We start from the raw sequence: 25,658 nt of genomic DNA on the forward strand, positions 1-25,658 counted from the left end.
AAGACCATCTTAAACCGTTAAGACCAGCAAACCAAGCTTGTTTATAAAACAGAACACACTCTCAAAATAAAAAGTAATAATTACAACAGCAATTATAAAAGGCAGCGGCTATTTGCACTGTGTAAATAGCGATAGATACTATTAACTATTAACAATATGCTATTTACACTGTTAAAATAGCAAGAGTTTCTGCTATTTATATACTACTTATTGTACTACAATACTTATATTATCAGTATTGTAGTACATTATAAAACAGTACGCAATAATAACATATTGAGTGTAAATTATAGTTTAAATTCAAATTATTAAATGGATGCCACCTTATTATGACAAAGCCCTCCCTACATCTACCCTAACCCTACCCGATACTTTATTTTCAACTTTTTGATTATTTCCTTCATTTTTATTGAAAATAAATTCCTTTCCGATGCAATATGAGATTTGAAAAGGAAGAAAAAAAAAGTTTGGCAAAAGGCAGATTCAAAGTCGGGTCGATCACATCAAAATGCATGTGTCTTACCATCAATGCCACTGACACTGATTCAAAAAGAGCGTCTTTTTTCAGTTTTGACTATACTAGTCACACGTTGGTGGGTGGAGTTAGTGTAAATAGCCTTTGCCAACAAGGCGGGCTATTTGCACTTAGTGTAAATAGTCACTCCTATTATAAAAAGACAGTATTGGGTGTCTTTTGGTGCTAATACCATATCAAACACAATTGTACAGTATTAGATTGTTGTGGAAAAGACCAGAATGAGTTTCCATGCTGGTCCATGTTGATGCAGGTTTGGGGGTGGTCTAGCTAATGGATCAACACATCATGAACTTCAAATCAAAACTTGTTTGGCATATGTGCTCTGTACTGGTGCATTGTGTGAAATCAACATTGTACCTTCTATGCACTTCTCAGTGAGTCAAAGCCAGCCTACTCACACCTCTGTGTTCCCTTGAGAGCCGTGTTTATGAGTGGACCTCAGGATACGCCACACTCCGGTCAGCATGTCAGATCACTGCTGTGATTCAGCGGCTCGCTGCACGGAGAGTGACGTTAGAGGACATGAGAAGGCTAAAGGAGAGCGAGCAGGGGATAAATGCTCCTGACACACACCCATTCACACCCACGGACACACAAACTTTGAAAGTTCTGCTCTGCTAACTCACAAGTTGTGGCCATTCTTCACCCCATCTGCTGCTATCTGTCCTTCTCAAGACAGGAAAGGTGGGCACTTCTTTCTCCTTGCTTTCCTTCCACCTGCTTTCATCCTCTGTTTATTTTGCTTCTTTCAGAAGGATCTGGTGGATGAGTGTCATTTTGGCTAGTAGGAGAACCTGGATCAGCATCTTTTTTGGCATTTATTCTTGCAAAGTCTATCCTAACCAGACTGGACACAATGAAGCATAAAACCATAAATCACATATTTTCCGTTAATCTTCCAAGATTTTCTCCTAAACAGCCACAACAAGTGATGCAAGACATGATGTCACTCTTTTTTAATAATTTTTTCATTTTAATTTGTTGGTCACATTACACTGGCTCCAACATTAAAGTTTAATAATAATAATAATAATAATAAAAATCATTTTCAATCAATCGTTTTAACATTTTTCCTTCATGTTCTTCGTTTAAATGTTTTATACAAAAATATTGTTTTATATATAATATTTTAGATTTTAATATAATAATACATTCTTCTTCTTCTTCTTTTTTAGCAGCAAATCAGCATATTAGAGTGATTTCTGAAGGATCATGTGACACTGAAGACTGGAGGAATGATTACTCAAATAGACACAGTTATGTTAAATTGCAATAAAATTTCATAATATAACTGACTGTATTTTTAATCAAATAAATGTAGCTTAGGCATGCATAAGAGTCTTCTTTCAAAAACAGAAAGACTCACAAAAACCTGACTCCAAAAACATTTTTTTTTTTATTAAATTTTATTTTATTTTATTTTATTTTATTTTATTTTACAAAAAGAACATTTGCAGCAAGCTGGTAATTATGCTGCTATATGTAAGCTTTATTTTATTGTATTTTATTTTATTCTTTCTTTTCCAAAAGAACATTTGCAACAAGCTGGTAATTATACTGCTATGATATGTAAGCTTTATTTACTTTTTTTATTTGTTTAGTTTTTTTCACAGTTTAGTTAAAAAATTGTCCAGACATAACACATTTATACAGATATACAGTACAAAATATACAATAAAACAATAAAAATTCACAATATAACTATTTGACTGTATTTTTTACTCAAATAAATGTAGTTTAGGTGTGCTTAAGAGTCTTCTTTCAAAAACATTAAAAAAAAGAAAACGTCATAAAAATCTAACTCCAAACTTTTAAACGGTGTTGTGTATGTTATTTTATTTTATTTTACAAAAAGAACATTTGCAACAAGCTGGTAATTATACTGCTATAATTTGTAAGCTTTTTTGTTTGTTTGTTTTTTTACAATTTAGTTAAAAACAAATGTCCAACCATAACACATTTATATTCATATATAGTACAAAATATAATGTAGATCCCCCCAAAAAAAACAAATTCTCCAGGACATATGCTTACAACAAGTCATTTTGCTGCTACTGTACTGCATGTTAGCCAGCTACATAAAATTGTTATTGTGACAAATCATCAGAATCTGTAACAATAAAATAGAAGTATACCAACAGTATACCAAATGTTTTAAGTTTACAAGGCATAAAAATAGATGTTCAAGATGTACAACAAATATAACATCACTGGCTGCAGTTCGTCATATCAAGCCAAAAGTCACATTAATTGAGGACATACAATTCATTGATGCTAGAAACTCTCTTGTATCATCAATTAAACAATCTAGCCCTCTTCTCTACAGTCCTGTCAATCAGCCCATAACCACTTTCAGCTTGGCAGCGCTGCTCTTTCTAATCGGCATCCCCAGAGACACCTCAACTTGTCTCTTTTTCGTGGTTCCAGCCTGAAGCTGTAGCAGTGTCTTCTTGTTAGGCACCTCATATTGATTGCCTACACTTCCCACAAAGCAATTTGTTCAGTAGCATCTCTCAGGGCACTGTCTGTCTGTTCAGAGTGTTATCTGAAGGCTGTTATCAGAAGAGGTCAGAGCTCCATTCAGTGTCATATGGAGACGTCGAATGTTAATTGAGGGGTCAGGAGTTAATTGGCTAGGGTAGGACTGTGCGTAGTCTGTGTCCACCTGCAGATATAGTCAGAATAATGAAGTGTGTGTTAAACAAATAATAGCGGTGTTGAAACTCGGAAACTGATTTGAGCTGTAAAGCTGTCATTGTGCCACACACAAAGACTGAGTAATTACATACTATCAAAGAATGGCTGAAGTCTCCATTGTGAATAGGCATGCAGACAGACAGGACAGAGGTCAGATCATGGCCTGTCTAATATTTTATTTTATTTTACAAATCATCAGAATCTACAAAAAAAAAAATAATTATGGCAAAAGATCAAGAAATGTAACATCAGAGGATTTACAATAATTGATGCTAGAAGCACAATTAAACAATCAATTTTAACAAAATAGAATTGTATTTTAATATTATACATTTATCAGGCATATCATGAAAATAGCAATCAGATTAGCAAATCAGCCACAATTTGTTGGATGGAAAAGAGCAGGACATTCTGCTTGGGGCCTTCACTAATGAACTGTGAATTGTGGGACAATTTCTTGGGGCCCATAGGTCCATGGGGTCCTGATTATGCCTAACATTGCATTTGGTGTTCAACTGAAAAAAAGAAAGTCACATGGGTTTCCAACAACATGGTGCTGATTAAATTTTTGGATGAACTGTCTCTTTAACAGAAGTCTGTCGGTGCCTTGAGCTTACAGTAGATGCGTGTGCGAGTGTGTGTGACTCTTGGCAGAGGTTAATGAGCTAACACGCCGGCCATGTGGTTTGAGAGATGAGTTTGCGGCGAGTAGAAGCAGTACGACAGTGAAGACTATGATGATACATGTGAGGACAGAAATTAAACATTCACTTTGACCTGAGCGTCTGCTGCTTTCATTGGGAGAGACTGGCAGGTTGACAATAGAGTTCATTCTGAAGGCAGTTGTGTAGAAACTACTTAAAAGTTCTGTTGAAAACCTTCTCACTACCTCAGAAAGAACCATTTGATGGTGAAAACATGGCATATCAATGACTGGCACATCTTGACACACATTTGGAGAATGCGTGTAATGACAAACTGACAGCATTTCTCTCAGGAACTTTTCCAAATGTTGCCTTGCAGAATAAAAGTGGGTTTTGGACACATTCATAGTAGAGCTGTCGTCACTATGAAATATAATATGAAAGTTTAATATGTTATCTTAGATGTTAGTCTGTGTTTACCTAGTGTTTTTAGCCACTTATTTTCGAAACGATTTCAGAGAATAACAGTGAGGACATTTTAAAATTAATTTTAACCTATGAGCTCCACATGTTTGCTCACCGCTAAGCTACATCTCTAACTAGCTATAGTTTGTTCATATTTAGTTTGTTAATATTTATAAGGAACATAAACATAACTGTTTCTCAAATTGAGCGCCACAGCTTAATGTGGCATGTGCTCATTGCAAGCTATAGCTTTGACTAGCCTGTTCATATTTACAAGGAACATAAACAAATCTTTTTTCAAAACATAAGCACCTCAGCTTAACATGCTAAGCTATAGCTCTGACTAGCCTGTACATGCATATTTAAAGGATCAAAATTGAGTGATGATTGAAATTAATCAGTGAATGTTAATTTGAACCAGTTCATTCAAATCTAAACTAAATTCAAAGCTGATTGAAGTAAAATGAATCAGTTTTTCTAGTGCTATTTGAGAGAACGGGCGAGGAAAATGTTGTTTATTGCCTCAGCTTGCTTGGTTGCACAATATAATGAGACTTCAAATCAGAGATGTGACTTTTTGTCATACCGCACCGCTAATCGCTAGAAAAAATAGCTTGTTACTGGAAAGCTACACTATTTTGAAAACAGCTTAGCTTACTGAAAAATGTAGTTGTTTTAGCATCACCGCTAATGTTACTAAGTTGCTTTGCAACATTGCAATCATCCAAAACCACGGTAGCCTATTTCTATCTTATACCGTCATTTTACTATAGTACGGGCACAGTTTTTTTAGCAGTGTAGGAGCCTGTCTGACCCTTTCGGTCCATTGGACATGAGCGTGTCCCTCATTAACAACTCGCCTTTAGCCCTTGGTCCTGAAGAGTCACATCAGAATAGCTAAACAGTCCTGCCCGTCCTAATGTACGGTGCTCCAGCTGTCATCATTGTTATGCTAACTTTATTCTTAGCGCTGGCCGGCCAAGAAAAGGTCATTCTCACTATAATAGGAGTCATTGCGTGTTGTCAAGGGAGTTAGCCTTTCATAGACCTCTGGAAACCAGTTGTCCTCTTATAAGTGCTGATGCTAGATATTGCCCCTGCTAAACCAAAAGTATTTAAACCAGTCTAAACAAGCTTAGCCAGGCTGGAAGACCAGATATATACCAATAAAAGACCATTTTATTTTTTTATTCCTTCAGCAAGGCAGAGCTGGGTAGATTACTTACAAATTGCAATCCATTACTGATTCCAAATTACATGACAAAAACTGGAGTTAGTAATGTAATCCATTACATGACACATTTTAGGTAAAATAATCGGAGGGGAAGTCGTGGCCTAATGGTTAGAGAGTCAGACTTGTAACCCGAAGGTCGCGGGTTTGAGTCTCAGGTCCGGCAGGGAGTGAATAACCAACACTCTCCACCCTCAATACCACTACTGAGGTGAGACCCTTGAGCGAGGCACCGAACCCCCAACTGCTCCCCGGGTGCCGCAGCATTGGCTGCCCACTGCTCCGGGTGTATGTTCACTACTGTGTGTGCACTTGGATGGGTTAAATGCAGAGCACAAATTCTGAGTATGGGTCACCAAACTTGGCCACACACCCCTTTCCTTTTCCCTACTTTTTGATACTACTTATGACAGTTTATCACATTGATTTAAATAGGATAATCTTGTACCATATCGATATATAAAAATGCAAAGAAAAAGAAAATGTATTCCATTTGTTGTTATTGACAATATGAAGTGCATTGAAAATTACATTATCAAATGTAAAAATGTCCGCAAAACTGGAACACTTTCTGGCTGTGTATAAGCAGTAGGCTATTTTAGAAAGAATAATTTAAAAGATAAAAAAGAATTAGGGAGAATCAATAAATTATGGATAATTTATTGCTATTGAGTGAATAATATGTAATCATGTAATCCAGGGTTTCCCAAAGTGGGGCGCGTGAACCCCTGGTGGTTCGTGAGGGAATTGCGGGGGGTTCGTGAGTTGGTACAGGGTGTGCCTACGAGTTTATACCATTAGCAAATTAATAATAATAAAAAATGTACACAATTGTCATGTAAATGTTAAATCATAAATGTATACAAATAATTATCTTTTTGGAAAACCCTGTATTTAAACAATTATTGTGGAAAAAATGTAATGCATTGTAAATTAAAGTTTTGTAGACTTTTGTAATATTAATATTAGTGTAATATTAACAATAGCTATATAAATATTGCTGAAATTTAAAACTGAATGATAAAAATAAATGTTTTTAAAATTAAACATACAAATGTGCCATTAAATTATTGAAATATTTACTTAAAATATCAGGGGGTACTTTAAGTAAATAATTTATGTCAAAGGGGTTTGGCTGACAAAAAAGTTTGAAAAGACCTGATGTAATCAATAACAAAGCAACTGTAGTCTGTTTCCAAGTATTTTAAAATGTAATTTAATCTAATTACAAATGCTTAATTTTTGGAATCTGATTACATAATGCAGATTACATGTAATCAGTGACCGCCCAGCTCTGCTGGAAGCTAATTCGAGATTTTGGGCAACTTTTGCCCATGCAAACCCTATTTTGGCTACTGTCAGGATTTTCTAAAGTCACGCAGTGTTTACTTTGGCTACTGTAAATCAGGCAGCCTCAAATCTGGCCCACTCCTACAGAGTTTAGCTCTAACCCTAATCAAACACACCTGAGCATGCTAATCAGAGTCTTCAAGATCATTAGAAATTCACAGGTAGGGGAGTTTGATCAGGGTTGGAGCTAAACTCTGCAGCAGATTGGCCCTCGAGGGAAAGATTTGAGAAGCCCTGCTGTAAATGGTTCTTTTTTTCTGTAACCATTTACAAAATTGTCAAATGTATTATGCCTAGTGTTTTAAAATTTGTTCAGATTTTAAAAGTTGTGGTGAATTCCAGCTGTTTTAGTGCATCTTCGTTTTGCCGAGTCAACAAATCTTTAACTTGAACAACTATTCGCTTTGGTTTTGTGCTTTAAACAACTCTACATCCCACTTCAACTTTCCACAGCCATGAATTTCAGACCAGCGCATCGATTTGGCCCATCAGGTAACATTTAAGTCGCTGTGCTGTCAATAATAGCTGGGAGCTCTTACTTTTGCAGGCTGAATGCACAGTGAACATCTATTTAGGCCTGGGACAAAAGGCCATTGACTTGTAGACAGCTTGTGCACTGTGGGAAAAGGTCAGCGAGTGGGTGCTAGTCATACCTGGTAAACCTGAATAACCTGCCATTGATTTTGCTGCACACTGGATGACAAGCAAATCAAAGGCCCCCTAAAGTGCATTTCTGTGCTCACAGGTGCAAAGCAGCTGTCAAATACCTGCTGTTGCTGTACTGCGGGGTAGACACCCCACTAAGTGAGTCACATGTGCGTTAGCTTTATCTGTGTTATTCTTCGTGGCGTTGAGTCGTGTAGTCTGGGATGTCATTATGTGGGAGAATAAACTCTTCTTTAAAGGATTTGTCATCATTGTTTACTTTATTTCTTATGTGAAGCACAAAAGAAGATATTTAAAAAAAAAAAAATGTACAGAACACTCTTTTCCATGCAGTTTGCAGCAAAATGTCCTTTTTTTTAAGCTTGAAACTATATTGCATGGCAAATAGTGACTAGTATTCTTCTGTGGAGGAATAAATTCAATATTGTTTGGTACACCATGACAATACAGTTTTTATTTTTTGGTGTAGTATGCCTTTTTCTGTCAGAGAGGGAATTAGAATAAAGAGTCTCAGAATGTGTGAGCGAGTGAAAGAGACGGATAGAGAGAGATTGATGGCTATGTCTTGTGAATTCTGCACAGACAAACAGGACTGGAGTTTTACGGACGTGTATAGGGTCAGAAATGGAGTAGACGAGCAGAAGCTACTTCGAAACATGGCTGCCGCAGGCTGAGGGAGTTCATGGATGCGAAGGAGCTTCACGCTCATTTCAATATCACTCTATCATGAATATGTGATGTGAGACGGTGAACTCGCTCAACCTACACAAGGTTCATTGCATAGCAAACATGAGGTTAAAAATAGGCTACCCATTTGCAAAATCGGTCATTTTAATAGCATCATTATACACTGGGAAATGACTTCAGCATCACAACAGCACAGAAATATGTATTATATGAATTAATAAATAAGAAAATGGTGTAGAAAACATGCTATTTACTGTATTTTATTCTATCCATTCATCTCTCTATCTGTCTATCTTTCTGTCTTTTTGCTTTTTCTGTGTCTAGTTTTCTAATTTCTAGTTTTCTGAAATATGCTTTGTGATATCTGGGTTATTTATTTATTGCTTTCTGTCTGGTTACTTTGCCCTGTTAATTTCTAGCTGTGTGAAATGTGGGTTTCTTTGAAGTTGTGTGTGTGTGTGTGTGTGTGTGTGTGTGCACGCGTGCTTGCTGATTCACAGTTAGTACCTGCGGGTGCTGCAGCTTGTGTGTTTGACAAAATGTATTTTAAAGTGACAAACAAGGACAAAATATGCAAATAAAGCAGTAGAACAATCCTAAAAGTTTCCCACAAACCACGCAAGGCATCTTTACGAATCCCCTATTCCCTGTGGAACTTGACTCAGAAGACACACTCCCACAGTAGCATGCATATACACACAAGCCTACACACAAATGTATACACACTCTAAAGATATCTTTTATTTGCATTCATCTCCTGCTGAGGCGTAAAGGTCTTTGTGTCTGCCTGTAATGTGTTTATGTTTTCTCTGGTCAAACTTTAATTCTTCGCCTCCATATAGTCTCATCTCCCCTTTCGGACTTCCCTTACAGACGGCAAAACTTTTTAGCGTCACCTCTCTGGTAACTCTGCAGACTGACCTTGACGCTGGAAATGTGTCTCCTCGCAGCTCCTTCGGTGCTTAAACACACTAATTTGTCATGTGTAGTCTGTCAGGACTGAATGACCTCAGCTCAGCCTCAGTTAGACCTGCACCACGCTGATAGTCAGGAGGTCACGATGGCAGGACAGGAGAACTCTGCATCAGCACCACTTGCATAACTGGCACTGCCACTTCCATAATGGTATACAAAATTTCTAAATAAAGTTGTATATTCAGTGGGAAATAATATAGAGTGACATCAGTTGGAATTGTATTAGATTCTGAAGGGAAGACTTTGATATCTGCAATCCAAAAATTCTTCTTGCTGAATCGTCCTCTTGTTTAAGTCGAGCTCTCTATATCTCCCGCTGGTTCTTTTAGTTGTCAAATTAAAAAAATAAAACATAAATATCCAAGGACAACAGTCAAATATACTTTTTTCTGTAATTATAAGAAAATAATTTGTCTAAAAGCAGAGATAACTAATATAAAGTAAATATAGTTAAGTAGAGTTGCACACTTACTGTATATAGGTTAATATTGTTTTTCACAGTTATAAAAATATATTTTTGGTTGTATGCTGCACAATTCAATGGTCAACATTACTAAAATAAGATCAAATTAAATAAATAAAATAAAAGTTTGATTTAATTTTTTTCAAATCATTTCACCTTTATTTTTCTATAACTTTTACATAGTACAGTTTGTTTCAAAGCATCTTCACTGTAACAAACAAGGAAATAACAGAATTAATGATGCAATCTTCTTCAAATATGAGACAAATTTGAATAGTGCCGTAAAGCAGCTCTAAAAGACAATAGTGTCATTATTCAGCTTAAGTTTTGATTCAGTTCACGTTCACAATCCAGTCAATTACAAAATCAAACCCTTTCCAACATTTGTGGAAGGTGAAATATTCTTTTCACACTGACATATGTCTTATTATGGACATAAAATGGGTTGTAAACGATATTCATGTTGACTTTAATAGAGGCCGCTTTTTAGGTGGAATATTGAGTGTCCTTTCACCCCGCTGAGTGATTTCTTTTTTCAAAACTTGCTTTTCTATTGATTTTGTTGAAACTTTAAATGATTCCTGACTTCATTTGTCTGATGCATGACCAAAACTGTCTAGACTGAACCAAGAGGTGCAAGTTAAAGTGGATCCAATACTACGATAAAGATCACTATGAGTCATGTCAGATTCAGTAAGTCTGCAATCAGAGAGATGGAGAGAGATAATACATAAGTTCCTCATAGAAGAGAGGCTCCTCTTCACATTTAGAGCAGAATTGATCCCCATGTACTGGTGACAGGCCTGTCTGACAACCTGCTATTAAAGAGATTTAGCTTAGCGAAAAACATGCTAGCAATGAGAAGACAAACATGTTATTACCCAAACAACCAGCTGTAGGTGTTTCTCAACCCATAGCATGCGGCAGTGTTCTCTAAACTGATAGAGATTTTAAAATATGGAAAAAGACTCTTTGGTCTGATTTCCTGTGTGTGTTTGTGTAAGTCGTTGGCTAATGATGTAGAACCCTGTCGTGCTTTCACCTGTGGTAACTGAGCACTTTTCCTAGAACAAAAAGGAAATAAAACAGAAATAAAAACAGTTGCCACTGGGATTTTAAAGCAGATTGTGAAATTTCCCAGCAGTACTTAATCACAAAGGCAGTCAAGCAAGAATAGCTAGTCTCTGCAGGTCCAGAACGATGCCAATAATTTGGTTTATACAGTATGTGGATGTTTTAAATGAACGTTAATGTGAATGGAAGTCCTTTAAAAGGAACTAAATCCACTTTCAATCGTATCTGAGAATTCAGATGTTATTATTAATGTGGTCAGGCTAGTCATTTTGTTCTAATAGTGGCTGGGTACTCTTATTCTAAAAATTAAAAAATAGCACTTTATGGAAAGTCAACAAAAATAATTGAGTTAGCACTTTTGTTAGATTTTACAGTGTAGAAGCTTAAACTAAGACCAGCAAACTTATTTCGTAGAGAAGATTGGCTTGGCTCAATATGTATTGCTAGCTGAACAGAAGCATTAGAGCTAATCTGCATAATTTGATATAGGCCAAGTTTGCCAGACTCATGTAAACAAATGAGTTTGGAATCAGTTTAGGTTGTTTAAAATGAAATTGCTCCCTAAATGTAAAAGTATTCTCCTCAAATGACTAGTTTACACTAATAAAAGTGTGTCCTAATGTTTATACTGTAGAAGCAAGGCTTCATTTGTGCTAGCTATGCTAGGATTAACAAATCAAATGTGAAAGATGAAGATGGAATTGTTAAACTTACACTCTCTGTTCCTTTCTGTGTGCGAGTAAAACATGCACAGCAGCATTTTCCATCTGATAAATTGGCCTTTTTCTCAGATATGGCAGACAATTGAATGAAGGGGCTGGTTGTGTTGAGGCACATCTAATCTTTCTGCTATATGTGCTGCGTCTCCCTCAGGCCTTGTTGGCTGTTATTAAAATGTGCTTTTCTATCAAGACAGGACCCAAACGTACTTACAGTCTCAGCTCGCTCCAGTCTCACTCAAATAGCCCTTCCAAAGCAGCAGACTATTTCCCTTCACTGCACATTGGCAATCATCTTGTCTCCAAATGTGCATTTGAAGCCAGAATAGAGGAGAAGAAGAGGGAAGGAATATTCTAGATTTATTGCTTTATTGTGACTGCATTATTGCCTCTCGGCTCTCACTGTGTTTATCTGATGTTATTGTTTTGCTGTGATAAAGTAGCTTTTTATTTTTCTGTGGTTCACTGTTTCATATAGTAAATTATGAGTACTGGGAGAGCGAGGCGTACCGGTGGGAGGGTGTTTAGTGCTGAGTTATAGGCCCTGTATCTCAACTTTGGAGCCATTTTGTGTAGAGAAATTGATACATGGTCTTGAGTGTAGAGTGTCCAGTTTTTCTTAAAAAAAAAAAAAAAAGACGAGTGCTGTAACAGTAGCAGTAAAAGCATACTGCTTTCTTTGTAAGTCAAGAGGATTAAAAAAAAAAATATTAGCCTCAAATGGCACGACCATTGATCGCCTGTGGATTTCTGTGCATATCTACAGTAAGAATTAATATAATGCATGTATTTTGCATACTGCACATATTACATAGAAAAATAGGAAACCTCTCCAAAATAGCAAAAATCAAATGTTATGCCTGGCATATGGGTCAGTATAAAGACACTTTTTTTTTTTTTTTTTTTCTACGATCTAATAATTTAACAAAAACATTACACGTGTATTTTAATTCATACATAAGCTTTTACATGAATTAATATCTACCCAGAATATTATGTATAATAAAAAGTTTATTTCACACGGTATTGAATATTATTCATAATAATAATAATAATGAATAGATATATTGATTTATTGAAAAAAACATTACAAATGCATTCTACACACACAACCAAATAACTGTATATTGTATTTTTTAATTGTATAACATTTTTATATATATAATTTATTTTAATTTTTTTAAACTGGGAAACATTTTTTTACACTTTTTTTTTTTTTTTTTTTCTACCAGATCAAAGTGACCAACAAAACATTTAATTAAATATTTTAATTATTAATGAATTATATTTATACACAGTGCTTTTTACCTTTGGGAAAAAAATTAAATACTAGGCTTCATATATATTACATGTATAGTGCTTAAAAGATTTGTTCTTATCTTTATCTACGGCACTCTTATCTGTCATTGATTTTATATACAATATGTAAGTGCACAGATTATGTACTGTATCCGTCCACAAAGCCATGTTTACAAGGTATTAAGATGTTTACAATGAGCCGTATATTTAACTATTCTGAAATATTTAACAAGCAGAAAAATGCCAAGCCATTTCATAAATTCAATATCAGTTTGCTAATCAGATTTCATCTCAACACAGTCCATGAGAGTAAATAACTATTCTCACATTTCAGAGGAGAGTCAGTCATCTGTAGGAGGAATAGCTGGATCAGGTAGCCGAGATACTGAGGTATAGGGCACGACGTCTTATTGAATGACTGCTTCAATTGAAAGTGACAGCAGGGAGGGAGGTAAATGATTGGAGGGAACAGAAGAACAGGGCATTGTGGGAGCACAAGGGTCATGGCTGCCACAGGCGATGCCTCAGGGTTGCCACAGTCATTGACAGATCACATATTACTTACGTGTTTTAGTCAACTCCATGAATAGACGCATAGAAACGCTAATTAAAAGTTCATTCTTTTAGCATTAATGCTAAATAGTAGCTATTTAGTCATGCTGGTATGTACTCTAACACCCACTCTGCCCAATCCAATCAATATTTGAGGATAAAATCAAGTCCCACCCCATATTTATTTTATTAGATATAATTTTCACTCCAAAATAGATCAAATTAGCTAATAAAATAGTTCATGTTGACTGCAAATATAAAGTGTGTTGTGAGTAGGGTTATGGTGACAGCAGGGTTCTAATTACTGAGGGATGAATGTTTCTCTCACAGTTCTCAAATGAATTTTGCCTGAGAGAGAGAAGCCATTTGATGAGGCATATGAATGTGAACTTAATCCAAAACAGGGAAGTTACATTAAACACTCAGTGGGAATTTGCCTTCCCACCCTCGGCTGAACACTGAACTGTGAATGTGTATGAGGGATTGGGGCTTTGAAATGATGCATATAAAGCTCAGTATCTAGCACAGCTTGCATAATTGTTGTTTAATTCCTTCAGGCTCACATCAACATCTCATTCAGACTCTCAGCTTCAGGTTTAATGTGCCTTATTGGCATGACAAATAATTTGGATAATTCATATAGCTAAACTGTTTGCAGTTTAGTTGCATAGAAGGAAAAGTAGATCATGTACATATAAATATTATTTTCCTCCTTTCTACTGATTGATTGATTGATTGATTGTCTTAAAGGATTAGTTCAAATACAGAATAAAAAATTCCTGATAATTTACTCACCCTCATGGCATCCAAGGTGGTCATGTCTTTCTTTCCTCAATCCTCAGAGAAAACATTCCAGGATTTTTCTCCATATAGTGGATTTCAATGGCGGCCAACAGGTTGAAGATCCAAATTGTAATTTCGATGCAGCTTCAAAGGGCTCTACATTATCCCAGCTGAGGAATAAGGGTCTTTCATTCTGTCACTTTCTAAAAAAAAATTACATTTCTTTGCATATCGCGTAATCACTTTGGAAAAGCCACGCGTGTTTAGTTCTTTGTTGGTGTACTCCAGTTCAGAAAGGTAGGGTATGGCGAAAAGCTCTCCTCCAACTTCAAAATGGTCCGACATGGTTGATTTAACTTTTTTGAAAAGGCTTTTGAATTTCTTTGTAAACACTAGGTCGGTACTTCTGCCTACGTCACACATGCATGATTAATGTGTAAGGTCGAGCTAGTGCAAGACAAGTATTTAAATTGCTAGGGGAATGAATAAAGAGGATTAAAGATAATTAAAACTAAGCTAAAAAACAATATTTTTCTCTCTCTGTTCCCATCTGTCTTGTACTTCATGCGTCTGTGTGTGCAGTGAGCATATATCTCTGTACTGCTGATGTGTGTATGGAGTTAGCTCAGCTCGAGGCCTTATATTTGCTGTTAGCTGTCTGTTAGAGATGTACGATGAAATGTGTATCATCCAGGACTGATGATAGTTTTCAGTGGATGTGATCTGACAGTCTGGGGTTTATGGGACCTCTTTGTCTCTCCCGTCTGTCCTTCTGAATTGATTTGTGTGAATTCTCTCCACAGCGGTCAGGAACACTGCAGTGAAACTTATGGCTTTATAAAATGAAAAATTAATCATTGACTGCCACATAATCACACAGACTCACACAAACTTAGTTGTATTTGCTTTAGCAAAAAATAATAAACAAAACAATATAGCGAGTACATTATGTGTTCCCTGCAAAAATAAATATGTGGCATTTCAAGGAATTGGATACTTGGGGAATTCAGATTGTGAATGCAAAACGCCCCAGGCTTGCCTGATTTTGGCATTTGTGTAATTGCAAATATGTTTCCCTGTTAAAGTTACCATACAAAGCTAATGTATTTTCAGGGCACAGAGGAGATGATGACAGTACTTATCTACATTTTGAATGAAGAACATTTTAAAAACTGTCAGCTATACACAGAATCATTTAGTTTTCTACATACATTTCTCAGGCTTTGCCAGACCACGTTGCCGTACACTGAAGTGAAAAAGTTATGAGAAAATAAATGAATAAATATGTGTATAACACAATTTGTGCAAACACACACACACACACACACACACACACACACACACACATATATATTTATATATAATTGTTATTATTAATCTAATCTTGAATAAAATAATAATAAATTTTAATTTGAATTAATATTTAATTAAATACTACTACTAATATTATTATATTAATATCAAATACTAATAAATAAATTAATAATAATAGTAATAATTACAGTAAAAAAATCCAATAAAATAATGATAATAATAATAATAATAAATAAATATTAATTAATTAATTAATATTACTAATTATCGTTGTTATTACTAGTAGTAATATAGCATCTGAACATATTAATATCTACTTTCTTATGTAATCTCATTAATCAAAATCAAAATAATAATATGTATGACATATTTAACTGAAAAAAAAACATGAACACAGTTACATCGTAAGGCTATGTTCATGGTTATATGATAATACCATGGTATTCTTTGAAGTACCTTTAGTATTGTGTAAATACCATGGTAAATGAAGATGGGAACCTTTTTGTACCATATAATTACAATTTGCATCAATGTACCGTTACAGTACAGGCTTTGTTTTAATTAAGACATTATGTGCCATTTTTTTAATCTCTCAACTAATAGAACTAATAAAATAGTTCATATTTTGGTAATATTTTCAGAAATCAGGCCGTCACATGTATAGCACAAACAAGCACACACATGCACACTGAACTTCTAAATTTGGTGCTTGTCTGAATACAGTGCGCCCCGTGGAGAACTAGCCCATTTTGTCCATTCTACAGAAGGCTGATTAGATGCACTCACATACTCGCTGATGGATATCTCACACACTTTGATGTTTTCTTACCCATCAATCTAATAAGATTAGCAGAAGCTTCTTTATTTCTGCCTTTCTTCTCACTCTTAAGAAGAGAGCGCATGAACAAATTTGTTAGAGTGGATCGATAGATGAAGCTGCAGTCAGTTTTATGTTCAGTGAAGTCAGCTTCATGTCATGTGTGTTGAGAGAACAGTAAATGAACCCTGTGTGCTTAAAGTGTCTGCTTTAGTGCTTTTGTCAGCAGTGAACTACATCAACAACATTTCTAGACACGTTGTAAGTGCACGTGTGTATCCGCACGCACGGCTTCTAGTGTTGTCTCTCGACTGCATCTCACTGGAGGGGATTTAAGATCTATCAGATTTAAATTCGACCGAGGCTTGAAACTGTGCGATTCTTTGAAGTCTAACGAACTCAACATTTTTAAGCAACTTCAAACGACAACACGACTATCGCTTCTGGTCTCAGAAGGAACATTAATTAATTTCCATTTTCATCTTGAAGGATAAATAAATCACACAAAAAGAGATTTACAACACCAAATAGACTGAATCCTACTAGCACCATAGCATTTATCCCAATGTGATAAAAACTGATTTGACAGAAGCTATACTTAAAATAAATTAATTTATATAACTAACAAATGATTTCTTAATTTCTTACTCAGTACTAACAATACCGTTGAAATTGGTAAAGTTACAATATTTAATTAGAATTTTATTTTAGTATCGACTTACGTACTGAAGAACTAGTACTTTGTATGAATTTATGTTGATCTCTGTTTGATGCAGAAGAAAAGAAATGGAGATAGAAAACAGAGAGATAAAAGGCTTGAGAAACAGAGTGCATGAAGAAAATAATAGGAAGATGCAGAGAGAGAGAGAAGACAGAGAGGGACTTTAAAGTCTGCAGAAGCAGCTTTAATTCAATAAAGACTGGAGCTGTGCTGTAAGAAAATGAAAAGTCTTGTAGGGAGTCATTAGGCAATGTGTGGTTTCTGGCATTGACACAATGCCACAGGGAGATGCCAGCCCAGTAGTAATAAAATAAGTGTGTGTGTGTGTGTGAGAGAGAGAAAGTGTGTGAGGTAGTCGTGTTCTTTCTGTCTCTTTCTAAGATTAAACCATTTGTTTTTCTTTGTATCATTTCAGATTTGTTTGGTAAAATTTGTTTTACAATAGTTCAGGCTTATAACAAAACAGAATCTATATGTATAAGCTTATTTATTATATCTTAGCTTATTAGATTTGATTTAGTTTTAGTTTAGGGGCAGTTATGGCCCTAATGGTTAGAGAGTCGGACTCCCAAAGGTTGCAGGTTTGAGTTTCGGTGTTTCTGAGTTTTCGGTTACGGGAGTGAGTGACCAGCGCTCTCTCCACCCTCAATACCACGACTGAGGTGAGACCCTTGAGCAAGGCACCGAACCCCCAACTGCTCCCCGGGCGCCGCAGCAAAAATGGCTGCCCACTGCTACGGGTGTGTGTTCATGGTGTGAATCTTTCTCATCTCATCTCATCTCATCTCATCTCATCTCATCTCATCTCATCTCATCTCATCTCATCTCATCTCATCTCATCTCATCTCATCTCATCTCATCTCATCTCATCTCATCTCACTTTGCTTTACTTTCGATTAGTTTTAATAGACAGTGTGAGTTCAAACAGAAATTATCCTCCCCCACTTTTTGCTAGCCCTATATACCAGTGGTGAGCAGTGACTTTTTTAACCGGGTATGCTGAGTGCTAAGATTAAGAAAATTATCACTGTTTTTCATAAATAATTTTACGTACTTATTCCCAACGCTTTATTAAGATTTAAGTCACATCTCAAATGAAAAGGTATCAATTTATAATCATGTTTATATTAATTAGCCCGTGAACTCATTCTCTCAGATGGCCTGGTATGTGGCGCATTCACAGATTATATGGACGGAACGCCACTACATACATATATTGAATATATATTTCACAGATTATATATAAGGTTCGCTCTTTATTTTGGTCCATAGCACATTATATTTTTTGTGTTTTTGATTGCTAATTTATCAAATTGTTCGTGCCATTTATTGGCCAGTTTCTGATTTGCTTCATTAGATAATTTTCTCTGGATCATTGCTTCATTCCCTAGATCTTTTACAGTTTAGTGCTGGGAAAATGGTATTTCAGTGTATATAAAATTTATATGATTTTAAATTTAAAAAATGAGAAATTCTTATTTTATTAAATATTCAATCTTCTGTCTCCATATAATAATAATAATCTGTCTATGTTGATTTGTAGGTTGTGTAATTTCAAATGAAATAGGTCTCACATGTTTATTGAATCAATTATTATCAGTGTTATCAATGCTATATTATCATTTTGCAGTTATACTAGTTCCCATCTATGTTCATATCACAAACTTTTATTTCTAATCTTAGAAGCTTCTTTCCCAATTTGATGTGTTTCCAGAAATGATTCTCTTTGAAATTGTGGAGACTCTGGTTTCTATTACAGATGCAACTGCACATAGCAGTTCAAGCTCCTGTGCCCTCCTTCAGTTAGACCTAATGTAAACAGCTCACTGTAGGTGGCTGCCAGAGTTCCCTCATTTTGAAGAGCCATGGAAGTGGATGATATCCAGACTTCTCTCCAAGAAACCACAAGCTGTCCTCAGCCTGAATGAGGACTTTGGAGCACTGCAGGGTAGAGAGCTGGAGCTCATTTCAAGACATCTCTACTTGGACAGTATAGTTGGCAGCCTTCTGACACAGATATACCCACCCACACACTCATACGGTCAGTTCTTTACCGCCAAAGTTCAGTCCCTGAGGTAGGCAGTAATAATAAGCGGCATTGCAGGTGCAGCGGTCTGAACTGGGGGAAATAAATGAGTGTTTATCCTTCCCATTCCTGCCGCTGAGGGACAGCTGAAAGTTATCAGCTTTCCAGAGCTCTCCACAAACTGTCAGAGTTAGAGTCAGAGCATAGGTTAAAGTACTAGTTCACATAAAAAATTTCTCACCTTTCATGCCGTTCCAAACCAATTACATAATTTTTTTGTAGCGCACAAAAGACAATATTTTTGAAGAATTTTTCAACTGTTTTTATCCATATAATGAAAGTCAGTGGGCTTCAGAACAACTTTGGAGGCCGTTCATTGAATGAAAAAGAGGAGTGAGTGAGTTCCATCATGTGTGCGGTGACCTTCGAGGAGTTGTTAATTCATCATCTTTCATATATCACACTTTCCTCTTCGTCAGCTGCCTAATGTATGTGTTATGCATGTGAAGGACGTAGACTGCTATTCATTATGGCTCATCTCTTACTTTAGCATGTCACATTGTGTCAGTTTTATTGATATATGTTGCACTAGAAGCCAGAGCAATTTTCTTCACCACTCCTATAGATTAATGATTGTGCAGTTGCTTGGTGACTAACAGGACAGCCCTTAATATACCACAGATTGTCAGTGGATTCTATTGGAGGGATGCAGGGCATCTCATACTTTATGTGCATATTTGGTACACTATACACACAAATTGCTGAGTGCCTCTCCACATGTTTGTCTTGAATAAATTACCTCAGGTTTTGGCCAGAATTGTCATTTAGAATCTCAAATGTCTCTACTTTGCTACAAGCCTGGTGGAAGAGATCTTTGCACCACTTCAAACAGGCTTCAAATTAGCATCATCTGGCATGGGAAGCAGATGCGCTAACAAGGACACAAAAGACCAAAGCCTCCAGTGTCAGTTTTTAGTGTGCCTCTTGAGACAGTGAGAGTAAGGTTTACCTGCAGATGTCCCATCTGGCCTCCATTACACTCACCTACCTGAACCTTTCCCCGTCCAGGTCACGGCACCAATGTAACTGGTCCTACTCTCTCCACTCCAATCAGCATTTCCTGGCATAGGAGGCGGGTGCACTAACAAGGATGTTAAAAACCCCTGCAACAAGTTCTAGTTCTCCTCTTTAGGCCCCAAATGTGAGGTTTACCTGCACAGGTCTTGTATGGCCTATATTACAATCACCCCCTTAAACCTCACTCCCATTTGCATCACAGCACCAATGTAACTGGACCTACTCTCACCACTCCAAGTGGGATTTAAACCAATGTCAACTGGCATTGGAGGCTGGTGCGCTAACAAGGATGTTAAAGACCACAGCATCAGTTTCTATGGCACCTCTTAAGGTCCTGAGAATAACGTTTACCTGCAAAGGTCTCATCTGGCCTCCATTACACTCACCCACCTAAACTTTTCCCCATTTGGGTCAGGACACCAGTGTAACTGGTCCTACTCTCTCAGCTTCAAGGGGTATTTGAATCAGCATAATCTGGCATGGGAGGCAGGTACGCTAACATAGACATTAAAAACCACTGAATCAGGTTCAGAATGCTGACATCTTAGGGTGTACTCACACTAGGCACAGTTGCCTTGAACCGAGCCAGAGCGTGATTGTCCCCCTCCCCACTCCCTCTGGCCTACACTCACATTGCACTTTACGTTCCAGGCTGGAGAATGCTTTATGCTGCCTTCAAGTCTAATCAGAATTATCATAAATATGAGTTTCCTAATCAGAATTTGGACATGTACTGCTGTCAGTGCTATTCTATTAGTTTTTTTTCTCTCGACAACAATTATCACCTTGTCTTGTCGTTTAAGTAGTGCCTATTTATATATATATATATATATATATATATATATATATATATATATATATATATGAACAATCATTTTAAGCATATTGCATGTATTATAAACTGTGAAATAAACATGTATTCGACCGAAATTCCTAAATCGTCAGCAAGCTGACTATATAGCATATTAAATATTTATGGTTATCCTTTCCGACAACAAATCACTTGAATGCGACGAGATCAAAGTGGGCAATAAAAAGTTTCCAATAGCACGTGAAGGCAGCATAAGTTATTATGAATTATGATGCGATTGTTTTGAAGTAACCAAGCGCTCTCGCTCATATTGTTAACTTTGTGGTTTATTATTTTGAGTCGTTTGGGACATGGTGACTGTTTGAGTGTTTAATTCTTGACCCCTCCTTCTCAGAGGAGAGCGTTGCAACAATGGAGAGCATGGAGGAGAATGTAGAAACAAGGTCAGCATAAAATATTATTGATACCACAACAATAAAAGAGCTAGGAGTGACAGAATGTGCAAGAAAGAGAAATGCCAAGCTGGTAAAGTGAGACAGACATACAAAGGAGGTGGATATGGAGGTCGGTGGGTTGACTGAATGATGGTTGCTGTCAGTAAGGTCTGTCTGTCTTCCTGATAATTTTTTGATTGTTAAACGTGTTTCCCTTTCACCCTTCGTCTTGTATATGCTATCAATTAAGCCTAAGTTTATGTGTGTCCTGTCAAGTGTCTATTTGCCTTTGTCCACTGATAAAACTGCAGGCTCAGACCTAATTGGGTCTGTTTGTCTTTGCTTCACTGAGCGTGAGCCAGTTAATTGGTCTACATCCTTGGAGTCTCATCGATTGGCCAGTCCAGTTATCCAGTTATAGGCTTTGTGATGAAGGTGTGGGAGGGACCACTTGATCTTTCTAAGTCATGATTGGCTGATATACGTCCACTTTGATGTGAGAGCCCAAAAAAATCTTCAGCTTTCATCCCTCCTATCGCCTCACACCAGACGTGGACACAGCGTTGTTACATAGAAACCAACCTTTCCCCATCATGCCTCGGGCCTGACATACCTGCAATTACAGCCACACACATGCAGCAGTCTTGACCTTCATTCTGAGCTGTGAATATGGCACCAAATGTGGGGCATCTGGGGGTTAGGGAGGGTTTTCAAAGCTCCTGGTTTAAACCCCCCAGCTTTGAACAGCCCCGCAGGCTCATGCTGACAAACTCTAGCTGGACCTCAACAACCAGACTGAGATTAAAGATCTAACTGCTCAAACATAACACAGTGTTAGAAATATGAGGATGTGGGCTGGGATAAATGCAGGTTATTAGAATATTGCTTGGTATTTTTGTAAGCTGCCAGGTCCAGATTGTGCTGATCGTGGGAAAAGTAATGGCATTTTGAGATGATAGTGGATATAGGGAGGAGGAGATGTGCTGCAGATATGCAAAATTCATCAAATGACTGTATGCTTCATCTATCTCCCTCTCTTTTTTCTTTCTCCAGGGCAGGACCGCAGTGAAGCAGCTCTCATAAAGCGTTTTAAGGGGGATGGTGTTCGCTACAAGGCCAAGCTCATCGGGATAGATGAGGTCACTGCTGCAAGAGGAGACAAACTCTGTCAGGACTCAATGATGAAACTCAAGGTGTGTGTGTTGGTTTCTTTTTACAGTATATGGTTACTGTTACTGATTCCAGATTACATGACAAAAATTGTAGTAAGTAACGTACAGTACTCCATTACATTACACATTTTCCGTAATATAATCAAACTGCTTATTGATTACTTCTAGGTTAATTTTAGGACCTAAGTTGTTTAACGCATTAAACAACTTAAATAGGATAATCTTGTACCATATTGATATAAAAATACAAAGAGAAAGAAAATATATTCCATTGATTGTTATTAACAACATGAAGTGCATCAATAATTACGCCAAGGCTTCCCAAACTGAGGTTTATTCGTTTAATGAAAAGCCAGTAATTAATTAAATCATACAAATGTAATATTAAAGTATTTTTTACAACATAATGTGACAATTAACCAATGTCAGAGAATTGCAAACATGCAAATGTTTTACTTGATTATTAACTTCTTGCCTTAAAATCATAAGGATACGTCAAGTAAATATACTGTGAAAGAGGTTTGGCTGAAAACAAAAGTTTGGGAATCCCTGCATTACATATAAAAATAACATTTTAATTTAGAAAGGGAAATGTAAAAGGTGAAAGAAGAATTAGGGATAATCTTTTTTTTTTTTTATTAATTTGTACTAAATTTCACTGTTATTTTGTGAATGGGTAATTATGTAATCAATAAAAAAGTAACTTTAGTCTTATTACAAGTATTTTAAAATGTAATATAATCTAATTACAAGTACTTAATTTGTGGAATCTGAACACCTAATCCAGATAATAATTAAAAAAAATAATTATGATGTAAATAATTATGATGAATGTGTGGGTGTATATATATATATATATATATATATATATATATATATATATATATATATATATATATATATATATATATATATTATTATTATTATTTTTTGCTTATTTATTTATGTATTTCACACTTTAATTGAAAATATAAAATAAGATCTATATAAAATCTCCCCTTTGGGAAGTCCAAGCACGTATTTGGAAAAAATGCAGAAAAAAAAACTAAATGTTTAAAATAATATTTTTGTAAATTTTCAAAAATCCAAATGTTTTTTTTTTTTTTCTTTTTTTCTTTTAGCTGTTGTTTTAGGGTTTAAATTCCAGTGATATTTATAATTAACTTTATTTAAAAACAATATGATAAAGGTTTTTGGCAATCCTCATTTAATTAGCTACATAAAGGTGTAGCTTCAGTCGGTTGAATAAATAAGCCACATCCATTAGATTGGGTAATGAGCCATGTGAACACCAGGGGTCACACTACCATTTGTATGTGGGTAGCTCTATTGGTGCATGCATGTGCGCCCCTGATACACATAAATAGACATTGATACACATTGTCTTGAAAATCAGTGTCTTACTGTATGTTCGCTATAAATCGCACCCTTTTCACCAGCGATTAGATTGGTTTCTTAGTGTGTTTGAGAGAGAGAGTGATTTTGCCATCTGATTTGCATGTTGGTCTGATTGGAATGTCCAGACTGTTATTGATCAGAACTGTTTACCTCTCACTCATCCAGACACATAATCTATACTCATATTCCCACAGCCGTCCACTCCTTAGCAAACAAATGAGTGCCATAGTGTCATTTTTAATCTCTTATTCCTCTCTCACACTTTTTATGTCTCTCTGTGCATCACGCTGTCGGTAAGAAGAGTTTAAACAACAGTTTGACTTGAGTCTCTTCATATAATCTCCATCCTCCCTTGATAATCAGCCTACGTAGCGCTATAAAAACTTCCTTAAGAAGACTGCAAAAAGAGATTCACATCTTATATTTCACGTCTGCATCTTTTCTTCACTCCAGCAACACTTATGCATACACTCCCACTTCTGAGTTTGAAATGTCAGAGCTTGTGCTCTTTTCGCCGTGATCTTCCAGTTACTGGCATTAAAACAGCTCATTCATCATCCCGCCAGCACATATGGATGTGCTAATGGTGTGCTAGCATACATCATATGACTGACGGATGATGCTCCCTGCGCACGAAGGAAGGAAGATCAAGAAACAGGCTCATCTGATTGGCAAGGACATATTATGGTCTTGGAAGATTTGAGGGCTCCAGCTGTTTGGAGAAATGCCCAAACACACACCTTCTAATGGTTTGGATATACAAAGCAAGCTTTATTTCAGAACAAGTTTTGGCTTTTGGTTGATTATAATTGCAGCTTTATATTTTGCAAATCTGACTTGACAAGTGGTTTCTGAAAATATACAAAAAAAAAAAATTAAGTTGATTTAGGTCTGAACTGTGATATCCTCTCATCACAGTGACTGATTCTGGCAAAGGCGGTGCACCACCATCTGGGGTGGCACTTTTTTTCTCCATACCACTCTCAGCTTCTCTATCGCTCATTCGCAGCAGTTTTACAGAAGGATGGCGCTTTCCATTTGTTCTAGCCTTCATGTTGAAAATTAATTGTGTCTGGTGTGAATTGTGTGTGGGTGAACAGTACAGATAAAGCATGGCTGTGTATTACAAAATAAAATGAATTTCTATTCGGTTTATTAAAATTGCAAAAATGTGTTAATATTACTGAGAACTAAATGTCACCCTTTATTTGTAGTTTAATAATGTTATTTTGTTTTTGTGTTTTATTCAATTGCTGTTGACTAAATATTACAATAGCAGTGCCTTGTGCCGGGTCACTACGAGCCTTCAGAATGCTGCCCCTGGTACATTGTACAAAAAGAATTGTCATTTTAATGGTAAAAGACTATAAAAATGCTACTGCAAAAACCTGTTAATTACTTAATGATTGGTTCCCTTACTATATACAGTGGTAATAAATGTATATTATTTCTAAATATCAGTATACTTTGGCTTGTGGAAAAGCTTTGATTCTACATATGGTTGTCATAACAGGTACAATATAGATTTTAGTACTTCAGTAAATCAATTTTATATTAGTAAATTATTATTATTATTATTATTATTACTATTATTATTATTGTTATTTTAAAGTGGAAGTGAAGCAGTCAGTCAAGTTTACATTATTTAGTAAAGTGATTTCCATAATTTAAAAATATATAACAAATATGATTAATGTAACCATTTCAAAGAAAAAAGGGATGTTTTGTCATAGCTTTTGGAATAA

The 25,658-nt window shown here is 36.1% G+C and overlaps 1 protein-coding gene across 1 annotated transcript in view; it reads left to right on the forward strand.

Moving 5' to 3' along the window:
* Positions 1-25,658, forward strand: part of LOC306880456 (disabled homolog 1-like) — a gene marked incomplete at its 3' end in the record, with an annotated part of 161,405 nt that overhangs the window by 81,831 nt on the left and 53,916 nt on the right. Inside the window, exon 3 of the mRNA XM_079433969.1 lies at positions 22,397-22,536. Coding sequence (XP_079290095.1) covers positions 22,397-22,536 — 140 coding nt within the window. The remainder of the gene's footprint in view (positions 1-22,396; positions 22,537-25,658) is intronic.

The sequence above is a fragment of the Barbus barbus genome (assembly GCF_936440315.1).
Source record: "Barbus barbus genome assembly, chromosome: 14".
NCBI lineage: Eukaryota > Metazoa > Chordata > Actinopteri > Cypriniformes > Cyprinidae > Barbus > Barbus barbus.